At 45.1% G+C, this 10,357-nt stretch overlaps 1 protein-coding gene across 1 annotated transcript; it reads left to right on the forward strand.

The window, feature by feature from the left end:
• Positions 1-580: 580 nt before the first annotated feature.
• Positions 581-5,721, forward strand: LOC125530762. The gene is made up of 4 exons (XM_048695163.1): positions 581-1,033; positions 1,697-1,985; positions 2,851-2,967; positions 3,057-5,721. Exons 2-4 carry the CDS (start codon positions 1,698-1,700, stop codon positions 5,244-5,246), a joined length of 2,595 nt encoding a protein of 864 aa, XP_048551120.1. The 5' UTR covers positions 581-1,033; position 1,697; the 3' UTR covers positions 5,247-5,721.
• The last annotated feature ends 4,636 nt before the right edge of the window (positions 5,722-10,357 follow it).

Consider the following 10,357-nt stretch of genomic DNA (forward strand, 5'->3'; position numbering starts at 1 on the left):
TAATACACCCACACACCCACAGTCTATAGTAGTCGTTGCCCTTATCACCATGCATGCTCTATCAATTGGGTCCACGCGCCCATCGCGCATGCCTACAAGGCCTGATAAATGGTTGGTAACCATACCGCAACTTCTTTATTTCACCTTCGATTACCTCCTTCGTGAACCCAAGGTCGCCTGGTCGATCGATCACCTCAAACACCAGACTAATCATTGCCCGTGAAGTTGATACTCTTTGTTTTTAGGCAGCCGTGTCGCCGCAATGTTAGCCGGTCGTCCGCGCAGTAGCAGTCATCGGTCCTGATCAAACCGTAGATCAGCACACGGAGGCACACGCCGGCGACAGCTCCGGTCCATCGCCCCTCCCCTCGCCCGGAGCACCGCGTGTCAAGAATGCCCAAGATGGGAACTTTTGTTTGGTACCAAAGCAAATCAAGTCCACCAAGCAAGGAGGTGTGTAAAAAAAGGTCCACCAAGCAAGGGAAGGAGGGGAAGGTTGTTGACCTTTTGGGTGTAACACTGGCCGGCCCATCCGAGAAAGCAGGCGAGGGAGCAGCGCTAGTGGCCCACGACGTCCACACCACCCATCCAGCCGTACCCTACCTGCCTCTCGCGGTGGCTCGACACGCGTGCGCGCGCGGCGAAGCGTCTCCCCCTCCCTCCCGTGCTCTTTCTCTGCCCTGCTGCGGCGGCAAGGAAAACCCCCGCCTCCGCCCGCCATCCATTGCCGAGCCGGAGACGATTTCTTTCTTTCTCTCCGCGGAGGCGGAGATAGATAGACGAGATAAATACCCCCGACCCCGAGCCGAATCGCAGCCGTATCCAATCCCAGCCCAATCCAGTCCACTCCAATCCGAGAGCGGCTGCCATCCCCTCCTCCGCTTAATAAATCCCAATCGCATCGCCATCAAATCCACTCCAATTAATCCACCGCTTCGCCTGCTCTCCCAAGAAACAAGATCGACGCGCCGCCGAGGCACCACACGAATCGACAACCAAGCGCCGCCGCCCCACAAACCGCCGGCGCACGCACGTATGTTCTTTCCCCTGCTGCTGCCGTACTACTAGTTCATCCTGCCGGCCAGTTTGTTTCTTTTTTCGAAGAAGAAGAAGATAGGGTTGCTGCGCCAGTCGTGGCGCCGCCCGGTCGGCCGTGCTCTGTTTGCTTTCTTTTTAGAAGAACAAGTATAGGGCAGCCGCGCTAGTTTTTCGCCGCCCGGTTCCGCCGGCCAGTCAAATTTGGATCCACGCGCGGTCGACTCCCGGCTAATCTTAGCCTTTTTTTTTTTCGATTTCGATCTGTATTTTCATGGGCGGGCGGGAGGCAGGGGGGAATAGCAACCTGAAAACAACAAAGGCGGTTTTGCTTAAGAATCATCGTCCACGAATCATATCAAATCTGCCGTCTTTTTCAAGACTACGCCACCACTGTTCTTGGACCCTTTCTTTTTCGTCTGCTCTTTCTATCTTTATTATACCACAAAAAAAATAACAGACTGAGATGCGTCCTTTCCATGGACCACAACCTCCGCCTTTTTGCCTTCTTTTTGGGGGTTTCCTCTGCCTATTAGCTCACTTCCCGCCGCATTTGGAATCAAATGTGCGCTCTGTGGAATCTGCCACTGTTGTTTCTCTAACCAAACCCATGATTTTTGTTCAAGGTTTATTTACCTCTGATCTGATTTTTCCTGCGCAGGATGAGGTTCCAGGGCCCCCGGTGTTCGTTCCGGGAGGACGCCGCCGACATGGCTGGCGCCATCTTCATGTCCAACAGTGAAACGAGGGATCACTGCTTCAACACCGGCGTCTTCGGGCTACCGCCAGAGTATGGGCCCTTTGTGGCCAATGTCAAGCAGGGGATGCCCCTGTTCCTCTTTGACTACACCTTCCGTAAGCTTTATGGCGTCTTTGAGGCCGCCTCCGATGGAGGCATGGATATTAGCAGGACCGCATTCCGATCCACTGGCCGCACGTACCCCGCACAGGTAATTCGCTCTTGCCATGACCCTCTTGATTGTTGATCAATCATAATCATTATGGTTCTGTTATGTATACTTTCCCCGTTCTATTGCTACCGCGGGTCTTATGCAATCGATCGGATCATATATATATCCCTTCAACACAACATAGGTCATCGAAAAGATCTCGGACGACTCACCAAAGCACGAAAGCCAGTTAGAAAATGGATTCCTATTTGAAGAGTGCCTAACCGCATGGATAAGCTCACATTAACCCGTCAATTTTGGATCCAATTCGGGATTTTTCTTGGGAAGTTTCGGGAAGAAATTGGAATGTACACCCTTGGGCTTAGGAAACACTAGTAGCTAGTGATTGAATCATATCTGAAGTGTGAAATGCAATGACCCTTCTTTGCCTCTTGATTATTAATCCAGCATAATATGCTACTATCAAACCCTTGGGCTTAGAGAACCCCAACAAGTAGTGATTGAATGATCTATGAACTGCAATTGCCAGTGCTATGTTTCTTGACTGTTAATGATCATAATATGGTTCTGTTATGTTACACCATTGGGTTCAGAGAACTCGAGAAAGTATTAGTTGAATGATCTGTAAATTGCAATTGTCATTTTTTTGGTTCATATAAAGATTCTAAAGGCTCATTTACAACTGTATTTAAGAGTTGGTGGGGTTATGTATTCTGACGTACTGCTGAAAATCAGTATTCATCTACTAGTAGCCACTTATAATGGGGAACATCGCGTAAAATGTTATGTTGAACTGTCTAAGATTTAGTTGCCGGGAGCTGTTGCTTTCCTTGTATTGCTGACTGCCACTTACTGATTAGCGATAATAACTCTTCATTTGGTTTTGAGCTGTTGTTTCCCCTAGGTTTGCTTCAATATTGTTTGGAAGTGCAGACCGCTCACTGAAGATGAGTTTTTTCCTGCAATAGAAGAGAACTACTATATCTCAAAAAAGTTCTACTTCGACCTTTCCTATCAGCAGGTTTGCTAAGAAAAAACTTAATACTTTGAGTTTGTGAACCTTACGTTTGCAAGGTTATTATATAATTTGGTGTTTTTTTCCATTTGCAGGTTGTCCAGCTATATGGCTTATTTGACAAAAAGAGGGTAGAGCACCCTATTTGCAATTATTCAACAAGTGCTAATCTGGAAAAGGAGCACTCAAGCAGAAGGAGACCAGATAAAAGGAGCTTGTCTCCCAATAGTCCTCCTTTTTCTGCTGATCGTTCCCACACTTTGATACCCTCGAGTACCCCAAAGATCTCAACTGTCGAAACAAACTGCTCTGCTTCTACAAGCATGCATCTAATTGCACCACCTACTTTTGAGACACAGCCAAATGTGTCAATGCCCTTGGTAACCAAAGCTTTTGGAGCCCAGACCGCTCCCATCTACGGCAACCAGATAAAATTACCTTATCATAGTCAACAACATCTCCCAGATGTTTCAGCAATAGATGGCACTTCAACTCAGGTGTCTGCTCCTTGCTCTCAGGCAGCTAAATACCACCAAGATCAGTTTGTGGCAAATCAGTCGTACCCATCATCTGATGATTATCCGCACAATAGCTTGTCTTCTGGGTGCATGACACAAGGCCCAACTGATGGAGTTAGGTTGTCAGTAAAGCAGTCATATGGAGGCAGTAGCTTGTCATGTTCTCGGTATTTAACTCAGGTTCCAACTGGTGATGAAAGAAGCTATTTGACCTCAACTCCATATTTCCCATCATACCATGATTCATCTCTGGAAAGTCCGCAACACAATGCTCACTGGAAGGATGATTACGACATTAACTGTGACCAATGCAGAGAGATGTATGCATCTGAGCGTCTGCATTTAAACAGACGAAAATCTGTTACACCTCCAGAATCAACTCAGCTAGGTATTCCGGCTTACCCTGAAGCTCCTAAAGTATCAGCGATCATTCAACATAAAGAAAGCTTTACTGGCTACATCCCAATCCATGATCGCCCTGAGGACTTGGAAAAAGAACAACAGAGGCGTGATTTTAATCGTGATGGTTCAGCCTCATCAGGTTCTGGACATGAAACATTAGCCTACATTTCAGATCGACCATATACTGATCATGATGTTGGAGCTGAAAGCAAGATGGCAGTTCCTAGTCAGCGCCCACAAAAGAATGTGTTTTCTCGCTTATCAGTGAAGCCACAACTACCTCCCCAAGAAGTTACGGGTCCTTCAATGAACCAATTGCTCTATTTACTTTCTCAGAGAACAAAACAGTGGAGCAACAAGAGTATAAGTCCTAGAGAAGATGTTTGTAAACAGCTGGTCCGTGAACAGGACATGGACATGCCCTGTCCTCTTCCAGAGCTAAACCTGCCAAGTGGACTAGAAGGAGAAGAAGGCGCAGATCCTCCCTTCTTGAACTTCAAGAGGCGCAGCAAAGCGGCTGGGCTGGATACAAACGTAGAAAAGGAGGTTACCGACAGAAAGAAGAGAAGAAAGCTTGTGCGCCCTTCTTTTGGAGTAAATAACACCACTGGTACTTCTGGAAATGATCTCCAAGGGAATGCCATAGTTGAAGTGCGCCCTTCACATGAAGAAAATAACACTACTGGTAATTCTGGAAGTGACCTCCAGGGGAATGCCATTACTGAAAGGAATCAAAGCCCTGCTTCCATAGTTGAAAGGAATCAAAGCTCTGCCTCCATGGTTGAAATGAATCATAGCCCTGCTGCCATAACTGAAAGGAATCAAAGCCCTGCTGCCATAGTTGAAAGGAATCAAAGCCTTGCTTCCATAGTTGAAAGGAATCAAAGCCCTGCTGCCATAATTGAAAGGAATCATAGCCCTGTCGAAACTGATGGTAACAAGTTCATCATTGACCTAAATGAACCGGCATCTGTAGAAAGTGATCTGGCAGAGGATGGTAGCATTGCACCGTGTCCTGTTGCTACCAACACACAGACAGAAAAATCCTGTGAAGTAGATGTCAAAAAGCAAAACTGCTCAAATTCGGCCGGGGTAATCACCAAACAAGATGTACAGTCTGACAGTGGTGCACCTACAGAGAAGATTACACTTGATCTGAACATTACAGATCTGAACACAATGGACGAGGTGAAACTGCAAGCGATCCTTGGTTCATCATTGTTGCAAGCACTTGACAAGCTCAGAAATAGCAAGTCCAACGACGACTCCAACAAGGCTAAATCAAGCGCCTCTGATAAAAATAATAACAGCCAGGTGAAAATGGAGATGAAATCCGAAACGAGCACCAGACATAGATGCAATTGATAGTGTTAGCAAGACTGCCCCTACTCCAGCTGCTGGATAAGAAGAATCCTCAACGATTCAGTTGTGGAGTGGAGTATACCAACCGTAGGATGTTACAGTAGTAGTAGTATCGTCCTTTCTAGTTTATATAATGCATATCTGCTTTGTCTTGAGTCAAACCCTTCTAACTTTGACCAAGTTTATATAAAAAGTAATATCAGCATCTATCTTCTGTACTAGATTGATGTTGATTGTTTTTTCTATATACTTGGTCGAATTTAAGAGAGTTTGGCTTGAGACAAAGTAGATATGTCCTATAAACTGAAGAGTAGCAGGTAGTGGCATACGCATAGGTGAAAGAAAACCTATATTTTGCATGATATTTTGTGTTTTGGAGGAAGAAAGATAGGCAGTCAGTTTGCTGCTCTGTATGGCTGGCTGTCTGAGGCAGACAGTTGTTACCTCTTATTACTAATGAAATATCCTTTCCGTGTTAGTGTTGATATTCCTGTGTTGTTTTGTACTCTGGTACTTGGGATCCTCATGGGTTTCCTGTTCATGCCCTGTTTTTCACATGAGGCAATGTAACTTGGAAAACTTGGTTACGCTGGTCGAGGCAAACATCTTATGGCCAGTTTTCTACTGTCATAATGTGGATCAATTTGAAAAGTGTTGTTGACAAATTCAATTGGAAAATTGGCATCAAATCAACTAATAGTGTCACAAAATGAATGAGAAAATGAACCCAAAATGTAACAGGTGAGGCTAAAATGTTTTTTTAAATGTTAAGGTTTCAATTCTGAGAACCTGTGCTACATGGATATGTGATGAGACCAATCTCCAGGATTAGGCATGTCAGCGTGGTATCGTGAGCTGAAGACGAGGGAAATGCCATCGTGGTAGATCCTAGCAGACCCCGCATCCTGCCCCAATCCGTAAAATAACCGCTAAAATGCAGGTCGGTGCAAAAAAACCAGCCCAATCAGACCCTGCATTCCGTCCCGTCCTGCAAAAAATTTAAGAAGGCGCGGCAAAATCCCGACCCCAACCCGGAAAAACACGAGTTTCCCCCTCGCGGCTGCGGTGCCCTGCATATAAGCGGAAGCGGTTGATGGGGGGGGGGGATTTCATCCTGTGCTTTCTCCCACCAACCACCTCTCCTCTCCCTCCGCGCGTCGCCGCCGCCCGCCATCCAAGATTCCGGCGACAACAACCGGCAGGAGCACGCCGGAAGGCCGCCACGCGCAGGAGGCCTCCCATCCCTTTCCCCCTGCGTCGGTGGGCCGCCAGATTTGCAGATCTGCGGCACTTCATCGCGGGCCGTCGGATTTGCCTTTTTCCGGCCGCCGGTTGCTTCCCCAGGCGATGGAGTGGTCGGGGAGCCTCTCCCGCAACCCAGGCAAGTGTGCATCGCCGCATGCAGGCATGGGTTCGTCCGCCTGCCGCCGCCAAAGGTTTGCGGGCATGGACTTGTCCGGCCGTCCACCGGGCTCGGCGCTTGCGCAGCATCTTTGTGGCATGCCGATGCCGCTCATAGAGTGCGACGACTGCCCGCGCCAAGTGCTGCGGCTCACTTTGGGCATGCCGAAGCACCCCGGATGGGTGTTCTACAAATGCGAAAACGACGGAGTACGTGCACTTGCGGTACCTCGTTCCATAGCTCATTCTTTAGTTCAATTGCTGTAGCTCATTTCGAGCTTGCTCAATGTTTTGTGTAGAACGATGGATGCTCATTTTGGTTTTGGGAAGGCCAATACATTGATTTGTTAATAGAAAGAAAATAGATGTTGGTGCACTCCTTAGTACAATGGAAGGGAATGATGCGGCGGCATGTGCAACTAGAGGGGAAGCAACGTCTACTTCTTTGAAACCAAAGATGAAGAATGAAGAAAGTAAGATCAAGAATCCGTAGATCAACAATGAGTGCATGGAGAAGATATTGCTTCAACTAATGGGAGCAGTTATGGAAATTGGAAAATCTTCTGAAATGCATACTTGTGGTTCTTGTTTTCATTGGTTTTGCTATTCTAGCCAAGATTTGATGATATCTTTTGTATGTAATGTTGTTGGAAAAGCAAAGAAAAGCATTATGCTAGATCAATTTAAGTTGTAAATTTAAGTTTTGCGGGCCGGGAGAAACTGCGCCAGATCAGAACCCGCAGAAGCCGACCCGTAAAAAAGCATATTCCGCAAATATGCGTTTTTACAGGTCTATTATACGGGGTCTGCATCTGTGCCAGCCTACGCCAGCCCGCAAAAACGGTTTTGCGTGAACTGCAAACGCATTTTGCGGGCCGGCAGGATGCGGGGTCTGCTAGAGTTGCTCTAACTTGACAGAACACCAAACCAAAGAGCATCACATACATGGCTGCCATTAAGAACCTTCAGCGAAGCAGCTAGTACAATTTGGTCGTCCCAAGCAAAAATCTGAATTCCCATTTGTCACCCAATCCCATGACCTTTTCCTGGGCGTTGGCATAGAGCACGCAGATTCCTTTCACGCAGAGGCCATGGCACTGCCGGCGGTCGGCGATCCACAACCAGTTTTGCACCAAGAGCCAGAGGTTCATCTTGCACTTCGCTGGCGCCCATGACTTCCAGATAATGTTGGCACAAGGAAAACTGGCTGCAACTTGGTTTCGTGACTGGCTGAAGGGAAGGAGGATGGCACCATTTACCACTCTTGTGTTCATGTCGTTGGTGTTAGTTATGGCTTTTAGACTTCGGAACCCTGACGGTGCTTTGCATCCCAATTCTCATATTTTGGGGCTTGCCAGCCCACAGATGTTAGCTCATTACTCGTGGGTACTACTTCCTCCGTTCCAAAATAGATGATCCAACTTTGTACTCCCTCCGTTTATGAGTAGCGGTACAAAACAAGCATTCCTTACAAAATAAACCAGCACAAAATTCTACAATAGCATGTTTTTTGAAGGTAGCTATACTACTCTACTGTATGTTCCGACCCAAGTGAAAGATAGATCTAAAGCTGAAGTATCAGACTTCTTATTCGGCGGAGCTTGTATTATCAAATATTTTAGTGGGCAGACGGAGAAGGGCAAACAAATAAACTGAAACTAATCTCTTGAATATCAAGATAAACAATCTACAACAAGGCCAATTGATGCACGTGCCCTAACAATGGCCGAAGAAAATGCACAAGGCATGCTTCTTTATTGACCTTTCTCCGTCTAATGTCACCTCATACTAGAAGGAACGCGCTTTGCCGCGTCATCGGTGTTGTTGGGTTTCTTAAAAAAAGTCACACTGTTTTAAAATATAAGGTGTATTACTTTTTTAAAAGTCAAATCTTTTAAATTTGATCAAATTTGTAGACAGATAAATCAAAATCCATAATATCGAATCGATCTTTTTAATTCATCATGAAATGATTTTCCATACTTATTTTGTTTAATATTGTGGACGTGGATATTTTTGCGGTGAACTTGGTCAAAGTTAAAGAAATTTGACTTTTCAAAAATCTATTACCCTTTATATTTTGGAACAGATGAAATATTTAGTTTGGTGGGTGGGGTAAATGATAGTGTGTTTTATTTTTATTTATAATGCAGAGATTTTGTGGACCTTTCGTGGTGTGACTCCGAGTTATCTGCTAACCAACCTATATTTATGTGGGGAAATTTTTGTGTGGGTGGTTGCATGTACTATATTGGTGCTACAATATCACGTGGTGGCGCTTCTTTTTCTAGGTGGTGGGAGGGTGCGCGGGATTGATGTTTTTATAGGCCGATTGCTGTTGATTGATTTGAAAAATTGTTGGCCCGGTCAAAATGTAAACCAAATTCAACATTGAATACCTTAATTGAATGAAAGAGCTTTAAAATGAGCAAACATAGTGAATTAAAAGAATTGAATGGGAGACCTTGAGAAATCTGTTGACCCGGTCAAAATCGGATGACCCAATTCTAAATTGAATCGGATGACCCAATTCTTAATTGAATACCTCAATTTATTGCGAGGCCTTAAAATTTGGGAGCATAGTGTACAATATAAAAGGATTAAATGAGAGAGCTTTGAGAAATTATTGACCCGATCAAAATCGGGTGACCCAATTCTAATTGGAGACCTCAATTGATGTGAGCTCTTTAAAATTGGGGAGCTTAGTGTTATAGGGGATTACTCCCCATGAAATCATTCCACTTTTTGCAAGGTCTTCCTGACCTTAAATACTGATTTTACAAGAAGAGAATATTTTGCAATAGATTTTGCACTCCATTCTACTCATGATCAAAGTCGGCGCATCATGTTTAGTATCTCCCATGTGTGCTATGGTGAGGAAATCCACTCGGAAAACTTGGTGAATGCTGCTCAAGGCAATCATCTAATACCTAGCACAGGCTACATCTCACAATGAAAAAGGTGTAGAAGAACTACGTATGGACTACAAAATATGGCACAATAAAACCACTTGCAACTGTGATGACATGGATCGCTTAGAAGCAAATAAATCCTTGACAAACTCAAATGGCAAATTGGCATTAGATCAATGCAAAGTATCGAAGTGAAGATGCGGACCAGGAATAACCTGAAATGTAACATGTAGTGTTGAAATGCTAAACAAATTCATCAAGGTTTCATTCCACACACAGTTATACAATGTAGAAATTTGAATGAAGTAATTGCCAAATGAAATAAATGTATCACTTGGTAAAGTAATGGATAAATTCTATTGTTCAGGTAAAAATGGTATAGGTAGGGGCAGCCAAGAAAAAGGGAGTGGGGAGCCATTGAACATTGATTTTATCCATAACAACCAGCCCAAAAACTATGATCGATGTGTAGCATTCCCAGTCTCATTAGATTTCCTCTCTTGGAGCCTGTAGAGTTATCCTATGTATTGGATGTTGATATATCTCTACCTAACAATAAAGCAGCTATTGCTTCTGATGGTACGTCACTGAAATTACCTCTAAAGTTGGCACAAATAACCCACTATGCCACCGATTAAGTGAGGAGAAAATGGTTTGGTTTTTTCCGCTGCACCGCCCTTTGGTTTACGAAAAGCCAGCGACCCTCTATTGCATCAAGCAGGCAAGCACCCTACTGGTCAAAGGCTCACCCTTCCACCCGAGAAGACCCGGTATCCCTTTTTCCTTTCATTTTTAGTTTAA

Source organism: Triticum urartu, unplaced genomic scaffold (genome assembly GCF_003073215.2).
Source record: "Triticum urartu cultivar G1812 unplaced genomic scaffold, Tu2.1 TuUngrouped_contig_6543, whole genome shotgun sequence".
NCBI classification, from domain to species: Eukaryota; Viridiplantae; Streptophyta; class Magnoliopsida; order Poales; family Poaceae; genus Triticum; species Triticum urartu.

Bases quoted from the DNA above. Each gene is read 5' to 3' on its own strand.
- LOC125530762 (XM_048695163.1), top strand. From the start codon at position 1,698: ATGAGGTTCCAGGGCCCCCGGTGTTCGTTCCGGGAGGACGCCGCCGAC. The intron at 1,986-2,850 runs GTAATTCGCTCT...TGTTTCCCCTAG, and splicing joins GCCGCACGTACCCCGCACAG to GTTTGCTTCAATATTGTTTG. The intron at 2,968-3,056 runs GTTTGCTAAGAA...TTCCATTTGCAG, and splicing joins TCGACCTTTCCTATCAGCAG to GTTGTCCAGCTATATGGCTT.